This window comes from Melospiza georgiana, chromosome 7, assembly GCF_028018845.1.
Source record: "Melospiza georgiana isolate bMelGeo1 chromosome 7, bMelGeo1.pri, whole genome shotgun sequence".
Taxonomy (NCBI): domain Eukaryota; kingdom Metazoa; phylum Chordata; class Aves; order Passeriformes; family Passerellidae; genus Melospiza; species Melospiza georgiana.
Genome location: NC_080436.1, coordinates 8,218,231 through 8,245,621, shown reverse-complemented (window position 1 = coordinate 8,245,621; position 27,391 = coordinate 8,218,231). Strand labels below are relative to the sequence as shown.

Sequence of the window (27,391 nt, the reverse complement as noted above, 5' to 3'; positions counted from 1 at the left end):
TGTGCCTTGGATTCAGCTGCAGCTGATGTGAAGTGCTGTAAGAAAAAAGCACTGCATTTGTGAGCTTAATCTTGGAGAACAGATTGCACAGGCTGTCAAGCTATAATGAGCTGTCTTACATGCTATATTTTTGCTGTAGCTGATGAATAATTGATACTAAAATCTTAATCTATCAGTGGCAGAGCACCATGTGTGTCAGCTGCTGGAGCAGACTAATGCTGTGATTCTGTGTTCTTCTTTCATGCAGCCAGCATGTGTGTTGTAAAGGTGGATGGGACCCCTTATCTGTGTAAAGCTGATGAGGTTGGAGAAATATGTGTGAATTCAGGAGCAACTGGGACAGCATATTTTGGCCTCCTCGGAATCACCAAGAATGTATTTGAGGTTTGGATTTCTTTTTAATTGTTATATTTCTAGTATTTCTTCTTGTGAATAGAGTTATTTTTTCCTTAAAGGTTGTTTGTACGTGTGTTTTATTGTTTGGTTTGGTTTTTTAGTTAGTTAGAAAAAAGCCCTGGCCAGGTACACTTTGCTTCATTCATAGAATCATAACAAGACCTTTTGTCTCTTAAAACCAAAAATACCAAGTCTTATCTGCAGTCAGTCAGCTGCTTCTGTGTTCCACACTCCCAGTATGTGAGCATTTAAATTTATCTTAGCTCTGAATTTACACAGTGATCTTATGCGTAGTTACCTGAAGGCGTTTCAATCTTTCTGCCCATATTTTTCCTTGCAGTGGTACCTCATTTCATGTGTTCTGGCAGTAAAGGAGTGAAAATGCTTATCAGTCCAGTGAGTGTCTGAATCCTTCTGTGTTCTTCCAGGCCATCCCAGTGACGGCAGCTGGCATTCCTGTATCAGACCAGCCCTTCACAAGGACAGGATTGCTTGGCTTTGTGGGTCCTGTAAGTGTGAACAAGCCCTCAGGGCCCTTCTTTGTCCTGACCCCCAACTCTAAAGTGATGCCCCTGAATTCAGCAGGACTTTGTCTCAGGGCACTGACCTCCTAAAGGTCTTGTGAATATTGTTGGCTTGAGTCAGCCATGCATTGCCAGGTGTGAGGAGGTTTTTCTGCTGTGTTTCTAACCCTTCCTTCTTTTCAGGACTATCTGGTGTTTGTGGTGGGGAAATTGGATGGCTTGATGACAGTCAGTGGCCGCAGGCACAATGCAGATGACGTGGTGGCCACTGCGTTGGCAGTTGAGCCCATGAAGTTTGTCTATCGGGGAAGGTGAGTGCATTCAAAACTTCATCACTGCTGGCTGGGCCTTGTTGTTCTTTTTAACCCACAGGAGCAATGCATGTGAACTTTTTCATGTGTGTTTTGTAGGAAAGTTAGCACTAGGTTGTTGAAATGTAAATATTCACACCCTGCTTCATGCATAATAGATTTTAAATTACTTTCATACAGTATAAAGGTGGATCCCAAAGTGTCTGTTTAAAACTTATTTCAAACCTTCTCTTAAGGCTCTCAAAAGAAGCTCATATGCTGGATGTGAAACACTTGTGTCCCCTGAGCCTTTTGGGTGGCTGAGGGAGGAACTGTGCAGCCTGTTCTAAAGACCAAACCAGGCTGCTGGAGGACCCTCAGAGATAGGTCTCTGAGAAGAGATGTTAGCCAGCTGGAGGACAATGACCAGGCAAGAAAGGTGACACTGGGGTCCTGGCATTACTAAATATTTGAATTAGCTTATTCAGAATGAGGGAAGACCAGGTGTTGTATCACCAGCCTGAGTGCTCTTCAGTGGTCCATGGCTCCATGTCCAGATGGAGATCAATGACAAGTGGAATCTCTCAGGGTTCAGACTGGGACCAGCCCAGGCTGAGGCATTATTAATATTTTATCCTAAGCCTAAAACTAAGGTAATTCCCCAAGGGGAGTTAAGTATTTTTCAATGCAAGCACCTGTAATTGTCAGTAATTTGGCATAGTTGTCTTCCAGAAGGGACATTTTATGTAGGGGCTGCAAGTCTAGTGTGCATGATGGAGTTCTGTAGGCAAGGTTTGCACAGCCCCTACATGTGTGGAACCATCAGACATGTGCTACATGGGAGACTGCAAACCCACCTAACCCCAGCAGAAAGCAATTACAGCAAGGAACCCACTGTGTTCTAAATCTTTCTGTGATTTTGTGATGATCTGGCATGAATAATGCTTGTGTGTGTGAAGCAGTGCCATGAGAGGTTGCAGCCATGCCCCTGTGATGATGAGCCATGCTCTGTTCAGCCTGTGTTGCATCCTATCATTCTTCTGTCCTTTGTGTTTTAGGATAGCAGTGTTTTCTGTGCCCGTGTTGCATGATGATCGGATAGTGCTTGTGGCAGAGCAACGCCCTGACGCCTCAGAGGAGGATAGTTTTCAGTGGATGAGCAGGGTTCTACAGGTAGTCAGTCTGTCTTTTCTCTTTCCAGGTGAATAAGGCTGATGCATGAAATGAGAATATTAGAGCTTTTCTTTTTTTTATTTTTTTTTTCCATAAGCAAAACCTATCAGTATAACCACAGAGAGCTGTACTAAGATAATTTTTTCAGGGTTCAGAATTAACAGAATTTTGTAAAAAGTAAGATTTCTCTCTCAGATTGTATTTTTAACTTCCTACTGCTAGGATTCTCAAAGGCCTAAAGGTGATGGGTTTTGTTTGGGTCAATGCTACATGTCTCTTCTGATTTCATACTGAGAGTTCCCTCTGAAAGTATTCACAAGTATGCTGCCAAGTATCACAACATCCCCAAAAGCTTTTTTATCACTAACACTAACTTATTCTGGATCTGCAACAAGAAGTATTAAAAACTTTTCCCCTTTATTATTTTACTGTCTTTTCCTGGAGATGAAGGACAGGGGAAGGGGAACTGTGGTAGATCTGCATTTGCAGATTTTAGAATTAATCAGTTCTCAGGAAGTGAAAAAGGAGAGATCAATTATGGAAGACCCTGGAGAGAGCTGAAGGGAAGGATCCAGAGAACAACTTAAAGGAAGTTTGCTCTTAAGAGTAAGGCAGTTTAATAATAATGGTTTCTGTCTAATTTCAGCCTTCTTATCTTTTTGGAGAGAATATCTGGTATTGGAACGAAATATTTTTGTTTCTCTTTTTAGAAGTGTCATAGCTAAAAGAGACACTTAAGATTTAGGCAGCAAAGATGCTTCCCTCCTAAATTTTGTGAGTTTTATGTTCTACTGCGCTTTTGTGATTGTGCCATACTTGCTAAATTTGCTGTGATATAACTTTGGCTTTTGAAAATCTCTGCACTTTTTGCCCACTTTTAAGAGACTTTCCTAATCCCTGATGTGCAGGTGGCATCCCCTTGATAGAGGGCACAAGCAAAGTCCTGGGTCTGCTCCTGCTCCCATTGAAGTCATGGCACAGCTTCTATGAGTTCAGTGAGTGCAGAATTGGACCCTTTATTTGCAAATTGTGGTGCAAGTAAAAATTTTAATGTTATAAATTAATTGAATTCAAATTCTTGCTCTAGCTACATCCCAGTTGATAATGTGGAATGTTTGTTTGTTTTTTTGTTTAATTTCTGTGAAGGCAATTGATAGCATTCACCAAGTAGGTGTGTACTGCCTTGCCTTGGTGCCAGCCAACACTTTGCCAAAGGCTCCACTCGGAGGAATTCATATTTCAGAGACCAAGCAGCGCTTTTTGGAGGGTGCTCTGCATCCTTGCAACGTCCTGATGTGTCCCCACACCTGTGTCACCAACCTGCCCAAGCCTCGGCAGAAACAGCCAGGTGAGGAAAGCAGAGTGCGTGCTGGTTCTGCCAGACCTGGCACCTGCAGGCTGCATTGCTGCTTGTTCCCCAGGTTGTTTTTCATCATTTGGCACTGCTCTTTTCAAAGTGCAGATGTTGGTCCTGCATTCCCCAGGTTGTTTTTCATCATTTGGCACTGCTCTTTTCAAAATGCAGATGTTGGTCCTGCATCAATGATTGTGGGAAACCTCGTAGCTGGCAAGAGGATCGCACAAGCCTCGGGCAGAGATGTTAGCCAGCTGGAGGACAATGACCAGGCAAGAAAGGTGACACTGGGCTCCTGGCATTATTAAATATTTGAATTAGCTTATTCAGAATGAGAGAAGACCAGGAAATAAACCTGAGGTGCTTTGAGTGAATTTGAGTGTCTCCTTTTTCTTCCCTTTCAGTTCCTGTATTTAGCAGATGTTCTTCAGTGGCGAGCTCAGACAACTCCAGATCATCCACTCTTCCTTCTGTTGAATTCCAAGGTAAGATGCAACTTGGAGACTAAAACCAAAGCAAAAGATTATTACATTCTAAGATAATTCCTTCTAGAAGTCTTTTCCTGAAATGCTGCACATTATTTTAATGAAGCAGACAAAAATTGCTAGTTAGTAAGCAGCATAAGTTTTTCCACTTTGGAATTTTATGTTGTATGTTTTATTCCACTTCTGGAATAAAAGTATGCATTCTACCTAGCTTAAAACATTGCAGTAATTGTGTTTCCTGCCAGAATACAGCTTTTGTCATAGTAATGGAAGCCATGATTCTGTCTCCATTCCTGAGCACAAGGGTAAACTGTAAGTCAGAAATGGAGAATTTCCTGATAAGAAGCTCTAGAGCCTAAGTAGAGAGCCCTTGGGACAGCTTTGGAGTCAAATTTTCCAGGAGCACTGTCACATCCTGCAGGGGATACTGATGCCTTGCCCTGGGCTAGGCTCTGCCCTCAAAAAGGATGGCACATAGAGTGATAGTAAGAGCCCAGGGACAAATTGGATCTGCCCTGTGCTGTGCTGTACTGCAGACAGGAGTCTTCCAGAAAGTCCAGCAGCAGTCTTTGGGAAGTAAAGCATTTGTAGGTCTCATTCAGAAGGGCAAAAGAGTTTAGGACATAGTTCAAACTTTCCAACTTTTGAGACTGTGTTTTAGCAAAAGAAATTGTTTCAGCATTGTTACTGTTAAATTGGTTTATTCTCTCAGAGTAAAGATTTTGAGGGAGATTTTCTAGTATGAAGCAGCCTTTCCCAGGTCATTTTGTTCAGGCAGGTTTTACCCTTGACATGTAGACTCTGCAAAAGTAAACACAAAACTTGGACACAAAGAAAAATTACCTGTTGGTGAGCACCTTTCTTAAATAGCTGCGGACTAATGAGCTACTGTGCTATATGTTGGTGTGTTCACATGTCTCCAGGAGAAACCCTCTTGGTTTACCCCATTTCATGTCAATATCCAAGTGACTGAGCTGCTGCTGTTCCTGTAAAGGTTTCTGCTGTCCCTTGTCTCCTGTGCAGGGTACTGTAGCCAGCACTGCCTCGTGCATCCAGCTGCACAAGAGGGCAGAGAGAGTGGCAGTGGCACTGATGGAGAAGGGACACCTGAACGTTGGTGACCACGTGGCCCTGGTTTACCCTCCAGGTAAAGCAACACAGCAAAACCCACAATTACACAGCACAAGAAAAGTAGTTCTGTCTGTTAATTGGGTTGGAGTAGTTTTTGCTAGCTCTTAAATGCAAAACATTTTAAACTGGTTGTGGAACAGACTGTTGATTTGAACAGACACTTGTGACAAATCCTTCTGTCTTAATAACACAAATCAGTGTGTATTTTGATTTTGGTCAAAGAATTTGGCCTATTGATCTGATAAAAATGGCTTTAATTTGACAAATATCCTTTCCAGGAGTAGACTTGATAGCAACTTTCTATGGCTGTTTGTACGCTGGCTGTGTTCCCATCACTGTCCGCCCGCCTCATCCACAGAACCTTGCTACCACTCTGCCCACTGTCAAAATGATTGTAGAGGTAGGTGAGACATTCCTCTCCCTGTGCTTTTGGGGAGTGGGAAATGGTTATTGAAGCCTGATGAATTGCTTTGCCACAGTCATTGTAAAATAAGCTAGAAAAAAAAATACTCAGTGTGCTGTGTCTGAGTCAGTAATGGCTTCTTCAGAAACTTATTTGAAATGGTCTTTTATTGTTGTGATTTATTTTGTTTAGTTTCCAATTACTTGATCATCTTACTGGTTATCTCATCTGGATGCATATGACATGACTTTGAGCATGCATTCCCTGGTTTTAACAATGGTCTTAATGCTTTGCCTTTTGCAGGTCAGTAAGTCTGCATGTATATTGACCACCCAAGCTATAATGAAACTGCTCAGGTCCAAGGAGGCTGCAGCAGCTGTAGATATTAAAACGTGGCCCACTATTTTGGATACAGGTAGGATAGCCAAAATGGAAATAGTTTGAAGAGTGATACATTAATTTTGCCACATCACAACTGCCTGATTGAGTGGATGTGTTCTGCTTTGCATTAAAATAGCTGTCCAGGAACTATAGGGAGGATCTGATGATAATGCTGTACAGATACATTTTTTCCCAAAATAATATGATACTCTCTTCTACTTGTGTATTTTAAATAGATGATATGCCTAAAAAGAAGCTGGCTAGTGTTTTCAGACCTACATCTCCAGATATGTTGGCATACTTGGACTTCAGTGTGTCTACTACTGGAATATTAGCAGGAGTAAAGGTACAGTAACAAGAGATAATCTTGTGTTTTCCTTTAAGTTGATAAAGAAATATGTGAAACCCTTTTCCTAAGGTCCCTGAGAGGTTGTGTTTTCCTCCTGCAGATGTCACACGCAGCTACAAGTGCCTTATGTCGCTCGATAAAGCTGCAGTGTGAGCTGTACCCATCCCGACAGATTGCCATCTGCCTGGACCCCTACTGTGGCTTGGGCTTTGCTCTGTGGTGCTTGTGCAGGTATGCTCTGGAGCTCTGCCTCTCCTCACCTGTTCTCAGCCCTCTCTAGAGCCCCAGGGAGGAACTGTCAAAGAAACCCAAATTAACCTTTTTATCAGTAGTTCAGAAAACACCTTTTGTGATAAGAAAATCCATCTAAGTCAGTTAGTTACTGGAGTAACTTCAGGTTTGCAAGTGGAATTAATTGCATACCAAATTCAAGGGAGAAAAAACCCAGGACTTATCTGTCTGTTTCACGTTGATTAAGTAAATCCTTTTAAAGTATTTTGAGATTAAACCATATGTTTTGACAAAACCTTTAAGGTGTTCACTGCAGGATTAGTATGCAGTAAGAAATACTGCTAAAGGAAGCAGTTACATGTTTCTTAAAATGAGTGAGTCTTGACTTGATTCAACCAGATACCTACTCTAATGCAGTACATCTCACAAAGCTACAATTTTTATTGCATTTCAAAGCATGCCATATATATTAATTAATTAAATTTTCCTGTTCCTATTGCTTCCTCTCCCCAGCATATATTCAGGTCACCAGTCCATCCTGGTGCCCCCTCTGGAGCTGGAGAGCAATGTGTCTCTGTGGCTGTCTGCTGTCAGCCAGTACAAGGTGCGTGTCACCTTCTGCTCCTACTCCGTGATGGAGATATGCACCAAGGGCCTTGGCACACAGACTGATGTTCTCCGGGTGAGTGGGCTTCATTTTCCCACATTCTGACATCAACACACCTGTATCTTCCCAGAAATACTTCAGTATCTTTCCAAAATACTTCATTTGGGCTTGGAGAAGATGAGGCTTTAAGTGTTCCTGTGAGAGCCTTCCATTATGACTTGATTTTTGGGGAGTTTTGAGACTGCTAGAATATTCAGCTTCCATGTTTCTGGTGGAGGGGAAAAAAAGAAGTCTTATATTTTCAGTTTTAGTTATTTGTGCAAGCTCTGTGCTGCTAGATGTTTCTGAGATTTTGGGCAAAATACATAGCAAGCCTATCAACTTGGTTGTGTCTGAGACAAGAAATAAACCCAGCACCAAATAAAAAAAATCCCAGACAAATCACATACCAATAGAAGGAAAAATCCCAAAGCTCCACCAAACACAAACTTCGCTCAAAACAGCCAAAAGAAAAAGGCTTCCAGAACTCACCACGTGTCACTTACTTTCAGGTATCACTTGATAGCAAAAGTGTTGAGTTCTAAAATGGATATAATCTTCCCTGTCCTGGAGGTGTTCCAAGCCAGGTTGGATAGGGCTTGGAGCAGCCTGATCTAGAGGAAGGTGTCCCTGCCCATGCAGAGGGGCTGGAATGAGATGATCTTTCAAGTCCTTTCCTTCCCACCCAAAGCATAATGCTATATGATTCTTTGATTCCTAACAATATCAGTTACACTCTAATACATCTATTTATTTTTGAGGAAAATCTCTCAACTCAGATTTAATTTCCTTAAAGAAGAAGGAGCATTGCCACAGCTGTAGTAACTCAGCTGCCCAGGACTTCCATTGGGAATGTGTGGCAGCTCCCTCACAAAAAAGTTATTGTATTGTGTGCTGTCAATAAAGACAAAAAAAAATCTTTTTCCACTGGAACAAGGAATTTCCTCACCAAAGGAAGTCCTAGCCCACAGCCAGTTGCTCCAGGTTCACATTCACATTGAGAGGAGCTGGTGATGTCTGGGACACCTGAACTGTGCAGTGCTGGGAGCCAGCAGGTCCCTTGTGGCAAAATGACATTTTGAGGGTTTTCAGCTCAAAATGCTGAGCGACTGTGTTGCAGCTACACCATGCCTGTAGTGCTAAACAGTTCATGTCTTACTCTAGTGCTTTTAAAGTACAAAAGCTAAACCAGTTTCTCTCAGGAGTTGCTGCCTTTGCAGTGACAGTGTTTGCTGTGTCCCCACTGTGGCAGATGAAGGGGGTGAACCTGTCGTGCGTGCGCACCTGCATGGTGGTGGCCGAGGAGAGACCCAGGATCACCCTCACCCAGTCTTTCTCCAAGCTCTTCAAAGACCTGGGCCTGTCTGCCCGTGCAGTGAGCACCACCTTTGGCTGCAGGGTCAACGTAGCAATTTGCTTACAGGTGAGGTTAAACTGCTGCTTCCTTACACAGAATCTCTGGGCACTTGGTAGAAAATCATCTTCAGGTGAATACATTGCTTTTTGTAATGAACTGGAGCTCCATTGCTTCCTTGCTTCATCACCAAGTTAAGTTAAGCTTTTTAATAAGATGTTTAGTATGATGTTGATTATGATATTTTCACTTTTCTGTACTAATTGACCCGTTGATTTGCTTTTCTAAACCAGAGGGTCAGTACTAAGAAACTTGTTTCCTTCCTACTATGCATTAAATAAACAGCTTCCTGTACATAAATATTACATGTTACAAGCAATGCTGTTTCAGCTTTTGTGTGATTCAGATTTTGTCTTGTTTTGTATAATGTGAAATTAAATGGAAGCCAGAATTTCACAAATAAGACTCAAGAAAATTAACACAGGGGTTTTTTTAATTTTTAAAGATCTCAAATGAGTATTAGCAACATGCAAATATTTTTGTCTCACCTTGTGTGAGAGCCGGACTGTTATTTTTTACTTTTAAGTTGTGAAATTGGAAGCTTTGAGAGGGAGGATATGCCCATAAAGTACTCAGCCATGCTTCACAGTCTGGAGATAATGACGTTCTGTTGGCCAGAACCACCTTTGATAGTTTAGTATTTAGCTGATAATAATCTTTAATGTGTGATTTAATCAGATGAAGTCTAACTTTTCTTAATGAGGTATTTGTTTTCCAGTCAGGAGATTAAGAAAACATACATACATAATAAACGTATATATTTATATTCCAAAATTTACCTGAAAAATCAGCTATTAAATAAGCATGGACTAGAAACTGGGAAAAGCACCCTGGAGTTTGGAGGATGCTTGAGTTAGTAAATAAGTATGTAGCTTTGTATGTGGGGAATATCTTATGGGGCACATGGTTTAAGAATGTGTAATTATAAATTTAATTTTCAATTTTATTGGCATGGATTGCACTTAGTAAAATAGGATTCTATAAAAATTGCTACTGGATTTCTACAAAACTTCTTTCTTCCTTTTTTTGTTTTTTTCCTTGGTGCCCACTAGATGAAGAAAAGCCTTTTTATCTCTCAGAATATATTACAGTGTTCTGGTTTTCCTACAAGAGAGATATTCTGGGGCATGAGTTACTTCAATATGTTGCCATTCACAATTGTTTCCTTAGTTTCTATAGTTTCTTTCACAATTAAAGAAGAAAGGATTTTTAACAAGACCAAGCTAAATGGTTATAAAGAAATGTCAGAGTGATTTTTATAAATCAATAGGTGGAAAAACAGGAAGGATACACATGAAATCAAGATGACAGCAAATTAAGATTTTAACATTGAATAAAGCTGCCAACTGTGAAAGAATAGCTTTCCAAATTGCCTGTGTGAATAAAAATTTCAAAAGCCAGTTTGGGATAAATGGGTGAGAAACAGTTTTTCTGCAAAATACTGAATGGCAACATAAAAAGTCCTCCAAAAAAACCCAGTGTAGATTACAGGACTGCTGGGCAGTTAAACTTCCCATTCATTTTATGCCTTTTTCATCTCTGTTTTCCATTCTTGAGACCCTTTTTAGTGGGTTTTCTATCCCTTTTTCCCCATTTTTTCCCCATTCCTCCATTAGCCTTTTTAAATTGGATTTAAATGAATGTAAATGAATGACCAAACTTCTGATACAAATTAGCAGGCTAAATACATGTCTTCCAGCCCTGCTGAACTGGCTCACTGAGGTGTTTCTGAAGCTGCAAACAGTCTTACACAGGGAGAATGGGTTTATTATAAAGCAATGTATGAGTTGCTGTAGCCTTCTTTTGTTACATGAGCTGAGATTTGCATGTTTCCAAAAGAACTACCTAATAGTGCCAAGCTCTTAAATAATCTGAAATGGAAATTTTCCTTTTCATTCTAAAACAGTGTAAGTTTTGTTTTCTGTCTTACTGTGTGTATCTTATGTTTCCAGTGCCTCTTTGTTTGTATTTTCTTTTTTTCCCCTTTCTCTCTGTTTCCCACACTTTGATGGCCTCTGTTACTTCTGTTTGTGGTCCTGCTGTCAGCCAAACAGGCTGGGCAAGCTGGCTGAACAGGTATAGTGATGCATGTGTGCTTGTCACGTCCTCAAGTCCATCTGCTTCTGCAGGGTTAGGGACTAGGCCCACACAGGTTTGTGCTTGCATCCTTTTGCACTGCCTATGTGGGTTACAGAGCAGGTGCTTACTCAAATAAATTCCTAAAAGCTGAATTTTAAATCTAACAATGGGGCAAACTTAGACTTACCTGTACTACATACTTCACCTGTGCATTCATTGATTGATTCCATAAAAAGCAAAGGCTCTACAGTAGTCACTGTAGAATGGGGGGCTAGTTAATTTCTTGAGCATTAGGGAAGTTCTTTCTAAGTGTCTGTAAAAAAGAAAGAGGAAATATGTGAATTTATGTGGCTGTGAGAATGAAAGCAGGGTGTTGAATTTGTTTCTTCCTCCTTATTCTTAGGGAACAGCAGGACCAGATCCAACAACTGTCTATGTAGATATGAGAGCACTTCGACATGACAGGTACAGTCTGTGTTACAGCATTAACTCTTGAGTGGCTGTGGAGAGCAAACTTCAGGCCTCATTGCATTGCTCTGTTGAGTTATCCTTGGCAGCAGCCAGCTGACTCCCTGCCATATTATATCCTTGTGCTGTGCAATTCCAAGAAACCTGCCCCTTAACAATCCTTTAGGGTAGTGGAAATAGCACAGTTAGAATCTCCTGTAGTCCTTTTTTTGTCTTCCTTCAAACCAAAGCAACTCTGTTCCTCAGTGGCAAACAGAACAAAACAGAAACTCTGCAGCTGCAACAGGAACCATGGAGTGTACTGGTGTACAGGATGCTGGGTTGAAGTGTAATGGAAGAGCCCAAAGAGCAGCAGAAGAGAGCAGGGCTGTCTCCCAAGAGAAAGCCCCTCAGCTACAGGAGTGCAGCAGCTGCACCTTTCCCCCTCCTTGGCTGCATCTTTTGTCTCTCTTAAATACAGTCATTATCATCTCTTAGGCAGCAGATGGGAGAAAATTCCCTGAGAGAAAAAGGGGAAAAAGAGACAAGAAAAAAAAAATCCTAATCTCCAACAGCTCTTAAAGCCATGTACAAATGTATTCATTCCTCTTATTTTCTCAGGGTGCGTTTGGTAGAGAGAGGTTCTCCACACAGTCTGCCACTTATGGAGTCTGGCAAGGTGAGAGTGTCATCCTTCCTCCTCTCAGAAGCAAGGAATGGTTTGGATTAGAAAGGACTTTGAAGCTCATCTCATTCCAGTCCCTGTCTCCCATGGGTGGGGGGACACCTTCCACTAGACCTGGTTGCTCCAAGCTTTGTCCAACCTGGCCTTGGACACTTCCAGGGGTGAGGCAGCCACAGCCTTTAGCAGCCAGGGCCTCACCCCCCTCACAGGGGAGAATTCTTCCCAACACCTGCTCTGAACCTCCTGTTTCAGTTTAAAGCCATTATGACACTCGTTATGTCCTCATGGCCCTCACCTGGGTGGGGAGCTGCATCACCTGGATCTCATTAAGAATATGTGGGATGAGATTGGCTAATCACAATGGGGCCAGGAGAACAGGTTGTGAGTGAGTAGTCAAGTGAAACCAGGTGCATAACATGAAGCAATAGGATAAATTGCTGCCACCAAAACAAATCTGAGGCCTTCATATGGAAGGCATGTTCTAGGTGTGAAACCAACACTGAAGCTGCAAAACAGCTGCTCAGAGTTAGGATTATTTAACAAGTTAAACAACTGTAGTAGGAAGAGATGGTTGGTGTCTGTGGTGCAGAAAGGAGTAGAAAGGGAAGCACAGACTGTTGACTTTGATTAACATTTCTTTTGATGAATTTCTTTTCATTTTCTTAACTTCTGTTTTCTTCTTATTCAAGATTCTTCCAGGAGTCAAGGTCATTATAGCACACACAGAAACCAAGGGACCTCTGGGAGACTCCCATTTAGGAGAGGTAAAGCTTTGGCACTGCTGTAGTGTGTGTGTGGGCAGTGATGTGATACATGGATACCTCCTGTTAGATAAATGCCTTCCTTGCCCTGAGTGGGCTGTGAATGAGCCCTACAGAGAGCTGGCACTGTGTGCACTCCTGCACACGTGGTGGCTGCACAGTCTGTGTCTGCCCAGCAGCTAGAGCAGGTAGGGATGTCCTCCCATCAGTGGGCAGCAGCAGTAGGTAATTTACTGCTTGGTTTGACCTTTGTTTTATGGGCATCTTTTGTTGTGTAATAAGATGCCCAGCTAATAGGTTAACAGGTGTTCCTTTCCAGCAAGACAGATGCCTGGTTCATTTTTTTTATGGCCTTTACCATCCCCCAACTGCATGTACCTAAAACTGCTTTTCTCTGGTCAGAAGTTAATGCTTTCAATAAAACTGTAATCAAAATTGTCAGTGAAACAGATCTTTTAAATGAATTAACGATGCTCTCCGTGCCTGGCACAACAACCTGTGTTCATTGCAGTTGGGTTTGGTTTGTCCCCAGATCTGGGTGAGCAGCCCCCACAATGCCACGGGTTACTACACGGTGTATGGAGAGGAAGCCCTGCACGCCGATCACTTCACGGCCCGCCTGAGCTTCGGGGACACGCAGACGCTGTGGGCGCGCACCGGCTACCTGGGCTTCCTGCGCCGGACCGAGCTCACCGACGCCAGCGGGGGTAGGGGAAGCACTGCACCTGCTCCTGGGGGGCTGCCCAGCTGGATTCTGCTGACTTCCACCACACAGCACTCCTGAGTTAAGGGGGAGGTGGTCTGTCGTTCAGCAGGTTGAGGATGTGCACTGACACTGGTGATTTTGCAGTCTTTCAGAAGTTAAAGGTCTACAGGAGAATGTTGTCATCTTATTGCAGGGGATCCATACTGCTGCCTCCTATCACAAAAGTTTCACACCTTCTTGGTGTTTCTCGTGGTCAGCTCCTCAGAGCACTGACTCTTTCTGCTTCACAAAGCAGCCAGCTGACTCCCGTTCCTTTCCCAACCCACCACCCCACTCTTTTATAGCATCTTCTTCTCATCCCTGGCCTGTTAAAGTCAGGCCTGTTCCTAATCTTTGATAATTGGCCCAGCTGCAACTCCTTAGGGGTAAGATGACTTTCTACACTATCTTTATTTTCTTATATTCTATCCCCCTACAGGAGAAGCTTTCCAGTAAATAAAATAAGTTATTAATCTTGAGTTTTTTTAATCTAAGCCAAGATGTCTAAATTTGGGAAGCGTTTCTCTTCCATCTGCTCTGTTCAGATACAAAATACAAAGCAGCTATAGCTCTTGTTTATCATATATGTAAAGAAATAACTCTCTAATCATTCTAAAGAAAGGAGTTTGAATGCTTGTAACTTACTAACAAATATATATTGCTGGTTTTCTGTGATTGGACTTCAATGAATGGTGTCTACATGAATAGTGTCAGTGTCCTGACTGCTGCCACTGAATCCCAATAGCAAGTTTTTGTGCCTTGTAGCTTTCTGAAAAATCACATTTCACAGAGATTTTTATCACCATGGAACAATGTCAGTTGTCCTTTAGTTTTTAAGAGGCTTTGGGCAGTGAATTTACAGTATACATGAAATACAGCTTGCCAGCATGATTTTCACTTCCAGTAACACAGGTGAGCAAAACTAAAAAATAGTTAACAAAGGAAAAGCAAAATTGAACTGAACAGGGTTAGAAGTGTGACTTTGGAGAGTGTGTCCTTCACGTAGGGTCTAGAGGAGCTTTGCTTATTTAACCTGGCAAAGCTGAGGCTGGGGAGAGGGCAGAGTTGTTCTTACTGTGTAAACCGTGGCATCTTAAGAAACTGAGTAGAATTTTGCTGGCAGGAGGACAGGTGGGGATAAGCTGGTGTTAAAAAGAAAAAAAGAAGTTATATTTGTAAACTGGAAAAAGTGGTTGTGTTGATCAGAGAAGGGAAGTTCTCTGGTTAGAGCAGTGGAACAAAAAGATGTTTTAATGGTGGATTTTGCTTGGGTTTGTTAACAGAGGTTACATTACATGAGAGAAAGGACAGAACTGGATGACCCAGAAATGCTTTTCATTGTGGTTCTAGTTGCTTGGAGTCATAGGCAGAAGTGCTGCATGAGCTGTTAATTCTCTCAAATGCTGGAGCTTGCATTATAGACTCTTTCCCCTAAGGAGCACTGGGAACATCTAAGAACATCACAAATAAGCACTAACAAGTGACTGTGTTTGTCCTGTAGCTGTGATGATGTTGAAATGTGTGTGCTGTGTTGCAGAGAGACACGATGCCTTGTATGTGGTGGGCTCTTTGGATGAAACACTGGAGCTCAGAGGAATGAGGTACCACCCCATCGACATCGAAACCTCTGTCATCAGGGCACACAAGAGCATTGCAGAATGGTAAGGACCACAGCATTATTTCTTCTAAAGCAGAAGAACTTAGAAGTTCCTTGGTAGTAGCAGAATGTGCACCTGTGGGCATGGTAAACACATCTCGGGGAGTTCGTGGATGATGTCTTGTCACGTGTGTTATTCCCATTTGGCCCTAATGAGTTATGTATATAACTGAGTTTTCTATATACATAATATACTGAGTTATATGTATATAATGAGTTATGTATATCATTGGCTGTAGGTCCTCTCCAGCCTCAAAGCATTCAAGTTTAGTTGTAAGCTTTGGGAGGCCTTGTCTTTTTTAATAATCTCTTTTAGTAAATTGTCTAGGAGTTTTTCCTCCCCATTAACAAGTGTGTCGTGCCAACAGTGCTGTGTTTACGTGGACAAACCTGCTGGTGGTGGTGGTGGAGCTGGAAGGCTCAGAGCAGGAAGCACTGGACCTGGTGGCACTGGTGACCAACGTGGTCCTGGAAGAGCATTATCTCATTGTTGGTGTCGTGGTCATCGTGGATCCCGGGGTCATTCCCATCAACTCCCGCGGCGAGAAACAACGGATGCACTTGAGAGACGGATTTTTGGCTGATCAGTTGGATCCTATTTATGTTGCCTACAACATGTGAAAACAGCAAATAACATCAAGGCTAAAGCACCAAAATCCAAGGGGCTTTCCTCATAATAACATTGGAATCCATGCTCTTGTTTTTACAAGCTGTTGAAGACCCTAGGAAAATGGAGATACTTCTCTTTACGTGCAGCCCTTCATCTCCCAGACTGCATTTGCTTTCATAAACCCATTGTAACAGTCACAGCTGTCTTAGGATGGAGAGTTTACTGGAATTCCTGAAGGAAGCTTATTAGAACTATCATGGACCAATTTTATTTTAGAAGGGGGGGCAGAGGGGAGAGAATAATTATGAATGTCAGTACTTGATGCACTGCATAAAAGGACACAGAGTGGGGTGGGGAGAGAGCACCAGCTGTGAGGAGGACTCCTGGAAACAGCGCCCAAAGTCGTGAGTAACCATCCAGAGTTCACCCTCCACGTGACTGCAGTATATGGGCAGTATTGGGGTTGGGGCATATCCTTCAACATTGCACACACCTCTGCCACATTCTCTACTGAAAGGCATTTTGCACATATTTGAGATTTAAAAATGCAGCCTTTTTATTTTAAAACACTGACTCATCCCTGTTCAGAAGAAGCCAACCCCTTCCAGTCCTGGATTCAGTGTAACAGTTATGCTGCTGATCAGCTTTTTTGTACCAAGCAAAAACAAATGCTGTAACAAGGTTACTTATGGTGCCATGCTGGACTCTGTAACGCTATAAACTTTATAATAAAATACAAAGTAATACCCAGTTTTAAGTACTTGATGCAGGAACCTTCAGTGCTCTTGCTCTTCTAACTTCATGTCAAAGTTGCTTGTTTTCATAGTGTGAGCTGTTAATTCCTGACCTGCACAATGCCAAGGATTTGAAAATCCATTCCAAAGCCACTCTGAATGATTTGTATAAATGTTTACAAAGCATAGGCTTACAAAATGTTTTCCCTGAATATTCTGTGCTAAAACTTGAAATAGTAACTTTTTTTTTTTTCCCCACCATGGAAAACTCATTCAGTGGTAGTTAGCTTGAGCTGTTGTGGTACAAACTTTGTTTGTTTATTTAAACTCTTTTGTTCAGGCTAAAATACACCGTTGGTTGGGTCACAGTTGGACTAATTAAGATTCTGAAGTTTCTGCCTGCTCTAATACTGCAGTGAACCTAATGCAGAAAGAGAACATGAAGTTATTCAAGTAATTCTGTGTTTGAAGGTAGGCACAAGACTAGCAAATAATTATTTTTGTAAAATTGTTAAAGACTTGAGAGCTGCATAAAAATTTTTTTAATAATGCACAAGTTTGCAAAAGAGCCAGTTTTTTCTGCAAGGCAATTCTGCCTGGATCAGTGCCTAAGAAAGATGGATGTCAGTCCCCTGATAGATTAGATGTATCCATGGTCAAATAAACTCTGAAATCTTCAAGAAAAAGCTCTCCTTTATAGTAGTTATGGGCCCTGGTGGTGTTTACCTGTGGTGTATAATACAGCTGCATACTCTGACTGTAATTATGTACAGAACTTGTGTAACTTATTGTTTGAGTCCAGCAGCAGCAGGCTGTGGGACAGCCCTCCTCCCAAAACAGCTGGCAAAAGGAGACAACTCCCTAACCCCCAGCTCCATGTTGTAGTTTTTTAGCAAACAAAGCATTGTAAGACTTTTGTATTGAGATACTGATGAAAGTGATACAAGTTGCCTTGTAAAGTAAATCTTAAAACAAAAAGCTTATTAAACATTTCAGAACAGCTCTTGCCAATCTGACTTGATGAATGTTGAAACTTAAGCTGTTAGGTCAAAACCTTGGCTTAGCACAGTTGTCACTGATATATCAGACAGTTTAATGCATTAAGAGCTTTTTCTGCAAAACCTCACTGCAATTGCTTTGCAGGTAAAGCAGTTGTAAAGCCTGGATGCTCCTGAATTTCCTGTGTTTCCTCTGCCCAGCTGCACTGCTGTCACCACTATGTCAGGTATGACATCTCTGCCATGGGGCTGGCAGGGCAGGGCTGGCAGGATGTCAGTGCCATGCTGCAGCAAAGCAGCTGCTCCATGCAAGGCTGAGCCTTTCCAGGCCTCTGGGCTCCAGCTGCAGGCACAGACTGGCCCTGGCCCTGTTGGTTTGCAGCCAGACATCCACTGAAGCTGATCCCCTTGGAGACATTGCAGAAGGCACCAGCTGGACAGAAAGGCCTGAAGCCAGATCCAGGCTGATGACTGCCAGGGAGAAAGCACTGGCTGAAAAGGAAAAGCACAAACTGCAGCACTGGGATGATGCCCTCCAGCAACTTCATCAGGCTGTGCTACTGAATTCTCCAGAGCTGTCAGGGTAAAGAAGGTTCTCTCTGCAGGCCAGGAATCCCATGGGCCCCTGTGTCCCCTGGGAAGGGAAGATGAGCATGAGAGGTGTGTGAGAAGGGTTGGGGAGGTGAGGGCCATACTCATAGGCCTCGCTCAGGGACCAAGGATGCCCTGGAAAACAACAGCTCAGGAGGTGAACATGTCACTGGCAGCCAGGGGAGTTAATTTGGGATGAGATGGAATGGAATAGGATGGCATGGCATGGCATGGCATGGCATCTCCAGCCAAAGCAAGGATAGTACACTTGACCAGGGATACAAACACAGGAGACAGCAGTGACCCTGCCAGCTGCTGAGACTCCCCCAGCACAAGGAGCAGGGCAGCAGAGGTGGGCTCAGGGAGCAGGCAGGGCCATGGGAAGGGCCCACTGTGCAGCAGCAAAGCCAAAGGACACCATTACTCACTGGCTGCCCAGGTGATCCCCTCACCTTGCCCAGCATAGCTCAGGCTGCAGTGGGGGGGCTCAGGGCCAGCCACAGGAAGGTTGCTGCAGTCTCCACTGTGCCAGATGGGATAGGATAGCCAGGAGGTCATCTGGGGGGGATGGTTGCACAGTCTGGCACCCAGCCCTGTCAGCACCTGTGCCCCTCAGGGAGGAGGATGGAGCCCATACCCAGCAGGTGCAGGAAGCCCCCAACACTCGTGCACACTCTGTGTGTCATCAGTGGCACCAGCATGCCCAGCAGCTTGAAATAACCAACACAGAAAGTGTCAGTAGGCACTGAGGCCACAGGGATCAGTGCTCTGCACAGACATTGTCAGCCCAAAGGACCACTGTGCACAGTGCAGCTTCATAAGGATTAAAGATCCCAATAGAAGTCTCACACAAAAATGTGCCAGGATAAAAACATGTGTTTCATGTCTCCTTCTCTTCACCCAGATGGTGCTGCTGTGCTAGAAGTGTTTCCAGTTAGACTGAGATGACAAGAGAGGCAGAACACAGGGCTGTGTAGCAGTGAGAAGCTAAGGGCATGGTATAGCCCAGCAAGACATTTCTGAGTAGGAGCCATTGTTGGACACAGTGCTGGATGTGGTATGCAACTTCTGCTTGGTAAGTTCCTGAATGAGAATGGCAGTGCTTTCTCATGGAAGGAAAGCAAGTAGCCCCAGTGTTTAGGTACAGCTAAGAAGCTGCATTGTGCAGCTCAAGGGTGGCAGCAACTTTCTCTCCTGGTATATTTTGTTTGGAAGCACTGACTCAATTTGTGCAATCATGGAGTCAGTATCCATCTTTGAAAGGTGGTCTCCCTCCTGAAAGATTCAATTTGGCATGTGGTTTCCACTTCTCAGAGTCAGCCTTCTTGAAATTGTGCCAGCACACTTCTTTTGGACAAGGTAAGCAGCTACACTGTGTTGGTGTACAGCATATCTAGTGCCCCATGCAGGTAATGCCCAGTAACAGTAACATACCTGACACCTTTGTAGGGGATCAGTCCCTGGATGTTTTGGATTTTGGAGCAGAGGATGCCATTTCTTTTGAGATGGGTTTCTAGTTCCTCTCTTTGGCAAAGAAAGCAAATTTGGATGGGCACTTTGGGTGGTCTCAGTGAATTTAAAGGCTTTTCCCAAGTTCTCTGAGTTAGAGCTGTTGAACAGTCAGTGGGAATGCAGATGCCAAGCTGTTGAGTTTTTGTCGTTGTAGCTTTAGTGTGTGAGCAGTCCCTGGTGCCATCCCATTTGGATCCTGACTCTGTGAGACTGAAGGCTTAAGATGGTACCTAGAGCTGAGAAGGAAAGGGGCTATAGCAGGGATGTGTTTGTAGTTTGATGGGGGCAGTTGAAATTGTAGGCAGCAAAGAGCTTTCTCCACTGACACTTTCGTGAGCCCTGATTTTGGCAGATGTTTTCAAGTTTGTTACCAGACTCTGTGAGAGTGAAAAGGCTTGTTAGGGCAGAGGAGTTCATGTTGCCATTTGAATGTGCTGCAAAGAAGAGTTTGTCCTTGGAACGGGAAGATGAGCCAAACCCTTTTGTCCTGACAGAGCTGATTTGAGAGCAGGGCCGTTTCTGACTCGGCTCTGTCCTGGGGGTGGTTTCGAGGCCGGGGTGTGTCCTTGTTTTGTGAGTCAACCGCGCCATCGTGTGGTTGTGTTGGCTGTGCAGTTCATGGGCTGCAAAAGAAAAGGCAATTGCAGCACCTCTTCCTTTTAGAACGTTTTCTGTGCCACCAGCTGCTCAACATGTAACTCACACCCACTGAGCTGCATCCAGCTCCCTGGAGATATGCACTTTCCCTCAAGATCTGTGTGCCATCTTGCACTCTATCTCTCACAGATCCCAGACTCCTTCAAAATGTCCAGCAGCTGCTCGCAAAGGAAAAGTTCTACAACAAAAAGCCACTGCTGGCCTTTGTAGTTCCTTTGCAGTCTGTAAGCTGGACAAAAACACGCTGGTGATGAACATTTTCCTCCTAAATTATATATATAGCATCAGCACGTTCTCTCAAAGTGGCTGAGTCCGTCATTAGAGTAAAGCTTTTCCAGCTGCAGTTCTGACTGACAGATGTGCCAGGACAGAAGGCATTTGCCAACCTACCCTCTTCCTGTGAAAACCGATATTCACAGCACAGTCACTTTCACATACTTTCAATGTCACTGTGTCCAAGCAGCTAGAGGTCACAGAGATGGAAGCGTCAAGACAGAAGATGTTGTCAAAGTACCTCCTTCTTTTATTAACAGCATTTAAACTGCACACAATGCTCTGTATCTCCTTTCCCAGACAGACTTGCCATCACTTTTTTCACTCTCACATCTTCATTGCAAAGTCCAGCAGCTGCTCTCATAGAAAAAGGCTCTAGAAGTAAAAGCCAGTGCAGGGCTGCACCTTCCCCTTGCTGCACATAAACCACATCAAACTCACCGGTGCACTCTGTCCTTCCCTTCTCTGCTGCCTCTGCCATTGTATTCTCTGGATTTCAGAGCCTCAAGGTAGGCACAGGTGTTCCCACAGAGGGGCTGGAAGAGGAACAGGTAGCAGCACAAGTAGCTCTTGTTTAACTTCACCCTCAAGACTGCCAGCTTAGGACTGGGAATTCAGCTGGCAGGCCAGTGGCAGCCGCGCTCCTTTCACAGCCGGGACGCTGCGCCCGGCTCAGACAACTGTGCCAGGACAACAAGCTTGCCCTGAATTTGCCCCTGAGACTTGTGAAATGCTGTCTAAACTTTTGGAAACCTGCATTTGAACCACATTCAAGGGGAAGCCCCCTCTCTTTAAAAACCTTCAAGAAGCACAGTGCTCTCTGCACAGTCCTTTTCAGCTCAAAGTACCACCATGCACATTGCAGCCTCGCAAGGACTGAAGATTGGATAGATGTCTCATACAGAAAAATGTGCAAGGACAAAAATGTGTTCTTCATGTCCTCTAATAGTGTCTTTGTAGTGCTGGAGAGTGAGGCAGTTCTTTATTCCTGGCCAGGGTTTGTAAATGGCTGACAAAATTCCAGCCTCTACACAGGCACAGATACAAAACTTTTCCACCTATTGCTACATTTTTAGCAAACAAATTAATGTTCATTGGTTCCAAATTGCATAATTATATTTCATTTCTTAGTATACAGTCCTCTATTAGTTATTGATTCCTCACTGTTCATGCTAATCAGTCCATATTTTTAGGGGTTTTAGTATCTGTTTTCTCCAGTAAGGACTTTTCAACACACAGACACAGTCTTTGTTAGTCTCTACTGGTTTCTGCAAAATGTCCTTGTAGTCCCTAAATTCTGCATTCCAGATGTCCAGCTTCAACAATACATCTTTATCTCCCAGGCCTTGTTCATTGAAGCATATCAGACTTAGTTTATCAAAACTTAATGTGTCAGAAATTTTCCCAAGCTGTGTTCCCATAAAAGTAACTTTAGACAACTTTGCTAAATGCTGGCTTTAAATGATACAAGACTAATGTACTGCTTATAATTAATATACTGGTTCTGATTAATTAAAACAAAATTGAATAAAACCATTCATTTTTTTTAAGTTCTGTCACTTCTAACAGCTGCAGCATTTTGGAAAGCCTGTAAAAAAATTCCAAAAAGAACTCTTCCTGTCCCTCTTGCAATGTGGCTTATGGGAGGTAGGGTGTTTGGATTAACTTTTATCTAGACAAAATGATGTGCTGCATCAGCATTGCTCCCAAGTGGTTCCTTTTTCTGACACCAAGTTCAATGCAAACACTTCTTGAGGTGCAGCAATGGGTCGGACTGCTGGGCCCACACTCAGCTCACAGTGTGCAGAACACTGTGCTTACAGGGCATTCCATCTTGGAAAGGAGCCCTGAGAGGTTTTTTCATGTCATCTGCATTTTTTAACCCAGACTTTCATGGGTTCCTGGCCAAACCACCTGCTTTTACTTAGATCCTTGTTTATGGAAGTAATTTAAGTTGTAGTCTTTAAAAGAAGTGTTTTGTTTGAAAAGGCAAGAGAGGTGAGGTACTTAGAGAAACCATTTGTTCTGACAGTAGATTGAGGAAACAAACAAGAACTGATCCTGCAAAATGTGTTTTGTGTTTAAAAGCACTGCAGACAATGGCATCTTCTTATGGGCCTGGCTCTGCCTGAGCATCCCCTTGCACAACCTGGGGGAGGCTGGTGAGAACAGCAAGATGGTCCCTGGCCAAAGATGTCATTTTGTGCATAAAACCATTATCATTTGTGGAATGAGGTAAAACCAGTAGCATCTGAGAGCATCTTTGCTGTGAATCTGTCACTGCTGGAGCTGCAGGAAGGTCCAGCTCATGGGTGTTGCTGAGCTGGATGGCAGGTGCAGACTGGAAAGGCAGAAGCTCAGGCCTTGGGAGGTTGTTCTGGGTTTAGCTGAGGCTTTGCAAGGGCTCAGCACTGCAAGCCCCTGGCTGTCCCCAGTAGCAGCAGTGACATCCTGCAGAGAGCCCCTGTGTTTCTGTGTCCTGGCAGGTACAGCTGGCAGTGTGGGCAGCCAGCTGGAACTCGTGCTGGTGCCAGAGGAGGTTGTCTGGCCAGTCACAATGACACCAGGGAAGGGAAGAGGGGTCAGTGCCCAACGAGAACCCCGGGGCATGAGCTGTAGCAGTGCTTCAGGCCTGATTCCCCAGCCTTTCTCTCTCAGTGCAGAGCAGTCTGGCACAAAAGGACACATTTCTCACCAGAGGCCAAACCAACATTTTATTCCTTGTCATTTCCACACAATCAGCAGGCTGTGCCTGGTCTGTGGTCACACTGAGCCACTGCCACTTCCCTTCTGACTGAGCCTGGACACCTTGTCAAGGCATATCCCAGGCCAGGAGCTGACCCCAGTGCAGGAGCCTCATATGCTGCTGCTTCCAGTTCTGCCAGCTGCTAAAGCAGGATTGATCAACAAGTGAAAGCCTGAGCTGTCAGATGGTTATGCTTTTAGATTGTTACACTTTGCCTGGCAAGCCAAGGGTGTCTCAATGTACCAAGAAATGGCTGGGCTCTGCTGAGCACCTGTGATGGGACAGGAGCTGGTTTCTAATGCCATGCCCAGAGCCCACAGGAATCACTGGGAGCCTTCTGTTCAGGCCAGTGGGCTCAGCAGCAAGATTCCAAATCCAACCCCTCTGCATCACCTCTTCCCTCAACCCTTGAATTTCCTTTTTTCCTTCACAAGCTTGGATCACAGCATCCCTCTGCTTCTAGCCCCATGCACATTCCTGATTTAAAACAGCAGGGAGGGAGCTTGAGGCAAGGCACTCTCACTGCACCCAGCCCAGTGGGCACCAGCCAACAGCCTCTCCTGAGCCACACAAGTGTTTCTTGTTCACAAAGCCACAGCACTTTTAATAAGCTGCTTAAGTCTAGCACAAGCTGAATTCTAAGGTGTCTGTAATGACAGCCAGTCCTTTTCCTGGAGGAGCAATGCTGCCTTGCCTCTCTCCAGCATGAGCAGAAGGGGCTCACCTGCTTCCCCCCAGTTCACTCCTCCTCAAAGAACTCGTGGCAAGCAGTAGTGACCATAGCAATGAAGGCCACGAACTCCTGGAAGTCACACTCTGCATCCCCATCGCTGTCCAGTGCCTCCATGACTTTGTCCACAGTCTCCTGGTCTTTGATTTCCTGAGGGGATAGAAACAGGCAGCCAAAGCTAGGGAGGACCACAGCAAGGCCCAGACAGTAACATGTCCCCATTTCCCAAGTACTCTCATGGCTGAATCCATGCTCAGACACATCCCAAAGTTCTTGTGGCTGTTCCCAGGCTGGTGGGGCACTGTCCTGTGCCCTGGGGAATTGCAGCCACAGCTGTGCTGCCAGGAAGGGACATTTGAGCCCCCTGGGGCAAGGCTGCCCCCCGTGTCAGGGAAGGTCATTTCCCTACTATCCAACCCACACCCCAGTCTGCCATATAGGCTGTTCCCCTCATCCTGCTGCTCTGTGGAGCTGGGGCAAAGGATTTAATGTCCTGGTGTGTAAATAAACCTCTTCACCTGTGCTGGCTTCCCGTGGGGGACAGAGCTGGGGGAGTGCAGGGCTGTTGGATGGCCCCTGAGCCCAGCCAGGCTGCCGGGAGGGCAGTGCTTACCCCGAGGAAGTGGCTCAGCTCGTTGTTGATGAGCTCCTTCAGCTCGGATTTCTTCAGCTTGTGCTTGTCTCCCTCCTTCCCGGAGTACTGGTGGAAGGCCTCGATGATGGCGATCATCGCCTTCTCCAGCTCAGACATGGTCGTGGCGCGGCCCTGAGGTCAGAGGGGATGGTGGGAGCACCAGCCTGGGCAAGCTGCAGCAATTCCCATTGATTGGGAAGCATGGCCACCCCGGGCTCCGCCCATGGATCAGCAAGGTCGGACCTGCGTTCAGGGCATTCTGCTGGGAGGCGCTGGCAGCAGCTCTGGCTTTGGGGGAAGGTCGTGAGAGACCAAAACTCTGCTGCCAGGGGCTCCCAAAGACAGCAGAGCCACAGGATGAGGAGAGGGGCAGGCATGGGGTCAGCTCCGGAGCTTCAGCAAGGTTTTGCTGTCCCTGCTGTCACAGGTCCCCTCGGCTGTGCCTCTGCCTGCAGCCCTGTCTCCAGCCCAGCAGTGAGGGGAGCCTGGTACGAACCGGTTTTGATGAGTGCCAGCAGGTCAAAATGAGCACCTCCCGAACCTCCCTCTCCCACACTTGGTCTGGAGACCTTCATGGGATATGATAATAATTCAGCTTGCAGCATTCCCTGCAGACTTCACAAACGGACAAACCAAAGAGACTCTAATATCCTTGGTTGAGGGGGAGAGCTGCCAGCCCAAAGGCTGGGAAAATAAAGAAGCCTTATTGCCCGGCACTCACTTTGTTCATATCCCATCGGTAAATGTCTCCTGCCCTGCCACCTGGCTCCTGTTTCTCCACCACAAGCTACTGAATCTGATCCCACAGCTGATGTCCTCCCCCGCTCAGCACTCAGTACCCGAACGGAAAGACTGTTACCAGACAGGGCAGAAAACATCCTAACAAAAATACCCTTTCCATGCAGCAGCCCTGCCTGCAGCCCGTCCGCAAGGCTGAGGAGTGTCCAGAGCAGAGGCGATGCGGAGCGGTGATTCTGCCCTGCCAGCACCCACCACCCCCCGGGCAGAGCCATCCCCGGCCGCTCTCACCTCCGTGCTGCCGGCGGGGCTGTGGCTCGGCGATGCGGCGGGGCCAGGCACCCCGGCGGCGATCGCTGCCCTCTTATGGCCGCGGGGCCGGGGCGGGGTGTCCGGGCCGGGCGCTGTGCCCGCTCCGCAGAGCCGCCCGCGGGGAGCGAACCCAGCGCGCACGGGAGCCCTCGGGAAGCCGCCCTTGGGACAGGGAAACTCCGCCTGCTTCGCTGGTTCCACTTGTTTTCCTTTCTACCTGCTGCTACTGCAGTTACAGTCTGCCAGTTTTATAAGTACGTAGGGATTTATCCCGTTTCAAAATGTATTGCAGTAAACGGAGATCGTCCCTAGACTCAGCTGCTACACATTGCAAATAAATCTATTATGGTGCCATTTATTTGTTCATATTTTTCAAAGACAGAGTTCCTACTCTCTGTTCATTTGATCCACAGAACACAGAATATTCTGTGAATGCTTTCTTTAAAGCTGCTGTTCCGCTCTGAACAGTGAGTAGTATGCAAAAATAGCAATTCCTTGTGTGTCTGATCTTGTCACTCTGTTTACTGCACGCTATTAATATTGAACACACTTTTTCTGCTTTCTACTGTTTTAAGATTGTAGAGTCAGGCCAGACAGGGAAATAAGATTATTTCAATTCACTCAGCTTCACCAAATATACCACCCAACAAAATTAAACCATTGCTGCTTGTGCAAAACCATTTATACCATGGGAGTGAAAGCATCAATGAAAATATATTTTGCTGTCAGTGTGAGCATAAGATTTATACTTTTTTCTGTGTATTGTTCAAGAAATGTTGAACTGTTCAAGAAATATCTGCCTAACACCAGAGACAAGTGAAACTGCAAATATTTTGAACCAATTCTGAGAAGGGAAGTGTAAATCAACATGCAAAATTCAGGAAAAAAGATGAGTTATTGTACATACACTGATTCACACTGGAAAAAATATCTTTTCTTTTTAGAAACTTTGAAAAGTTATCTCAAACTTAAATTATTTCTTTTTAAATGGGGTCTTGATACAAAACTTATTCACATGTCTCCTGCCAACCCCAGTGGCCACCATGAACTGGCATTAAATGCACTTTTATCTAAACCCTGTTGCTGGACAAACATATTCCCTAGCAGTTTGGCAAGTTCCTGTGTTCCCAGGTCTACAGATATACCACTGACCATGTTATTTTAAAAAATTTTTCACATACTGGTGTAAAAAAACCCCATCTACCTTGATAATTTCCTTACATTACCTCATGAAAGTTTTTGTAACAGGCTCAAACACTGGTTTGGGGAAAAGTAATTTCCCTGGCATTCAGGTTGAGTATGTTGACTCTAAATATTTGCCTGACCACTGAAATTCTTGCATTTAGGGCATTGCAAACTACAGTTTGCAGTTATCTGTGCTCTGGTGGGACTAGCAGGGACAGCAGGGATGCTTTTAGGTAGTTTCTAGTGTGGAGGTAGTTTGTCAGCAATTTTGCACTATTTGATTTTTTCCAAGAGGACTTGCATTCCTGTAAGAGCTGGCTATAAATGGGGCTCTCTGTCAGCAGGAAAGACACAGCATTTTTCTGTTGGTAGCAATTTGATCTGGTAGATCTCTAGCTCAGTCCTCAGCCAAGAAATGCATTAAAGCAAACCTTTTCTAGTCAGAGACAAGGTCCTAGCCCATCTCCTTAAACCATATTCTGATGTCATTCTGGAAAGTGACCTTGCCTTAAAATGGAAC

General features: G+C 44.6%; 2 protein-coding genes across 5 annotated transcripts in view; one reads left to right on the top strand and one right to left on the bottom strand.

The window, feature by feature from the left end:
- DIP2A (disco interacting protein 2 homolog A) overlaps positions 1-16,511 on the top strand; it is a 77,508-nt gene extending 60,997 nt beyond the window's left edge. The window contains exons 19-39 of one of the 4 annotated variants that reach the window (XM_058027626.1): positions 248-384; positions 825-905; positions 1,104-1,231; positions 2,269-2,383; positions 3,530-3,731; positions 3,909-4,018; positions 4,142-4,222; positions 5,246-5,369; positions 5,632-5,753; positions 6,060-6,171; positions 6,374-6,483; positions 6,587-6,717; positions 7,231-7,399; positions 8,616-8,786; positions 10,824-10,853; positions 11,260-11,321; positions 11,925-11,982; positions 12,678-12,752; positions 13,282-13,456; positions 15,032-15,155; positions 15,520-16,511. In XM_058027626.1, the coding sequence (XP_057883609.1) occupies positions 248-384; positions 825-905; positions 1,104-1,231; positions 2,269-2,383; positions 3,530-3,731; positions 3,909-4,018; positions 4,142-4,222; positions 5,246-5,369; positions 5,632-5,753; positions 6,060-6,171; positions 6,374-6,483; positions 6,587-6,717; positions 7,231-7,399; positions 8,616-8,786; positions 10,824-10,853; positions 11,260-11,321; positions 11,925-11,982; positions 12,678-12,752; positions 13,282-13,456; positions 15,032-15,155; positions 15,520-15,772 (2,570 nt within the window). In that variant the 3' untranslated portion in view covers positions 15,773-16,511. Of the gene's footprint in view, positions 1-247; positions 385-824; positions 906-1,103; positions 1,232-2,268; positions 2,384-3,291; positions 3,374-3,529; positions 3,732-3,908; positions 4,019-4,141; positions 4,223-5,245; positions 5,370-5,631; positions 5,754-6,059; positions 6,172-6,373; positions 6,484-6,586; positions 6,718-7,230; positions 7,400-8,615; positions 8,787-10,729; positions 10,854-11,259; positions 11,322-11,924; positions 11,983-12,677; positions 12,753-13,281; positions 13,457-15,031; positions 15,156-15,519 lie in introns of those variants that run through there. The other 3 variants (XM_058027627.1, XR_009114637.1, XM_058027628.1) reach the window with 3 other exon arrangements.
- Positions 16,512-23,221: 6,710 nt separating this feature from the next.
- S100B (S100 calcium binding protein B) lies at positions 23,222-25,718 on the bottom strand. Its single transcript, XM_058028152.1, has 3 exons — positions 25,666-25,718; positions 24,616-24,768; positions 23,222-24,152 (listed from the first exon to the last, which is right to left on the bottom strand). Exons 2-3 carry the CDS (start codon positions 24,751-24,753, stop codon positions 24,012-24,014), a joined length of 279 nt encoding a protein of 92 aa, XP_057884135.1. The 5' UTR covers positions 24,754-24,768; positions 25,666-25,718; the 3' UTR covers positions 23,222-24,011.
- Positions 25,719-27,391: the final 1,673 nt, after the last annotated feature.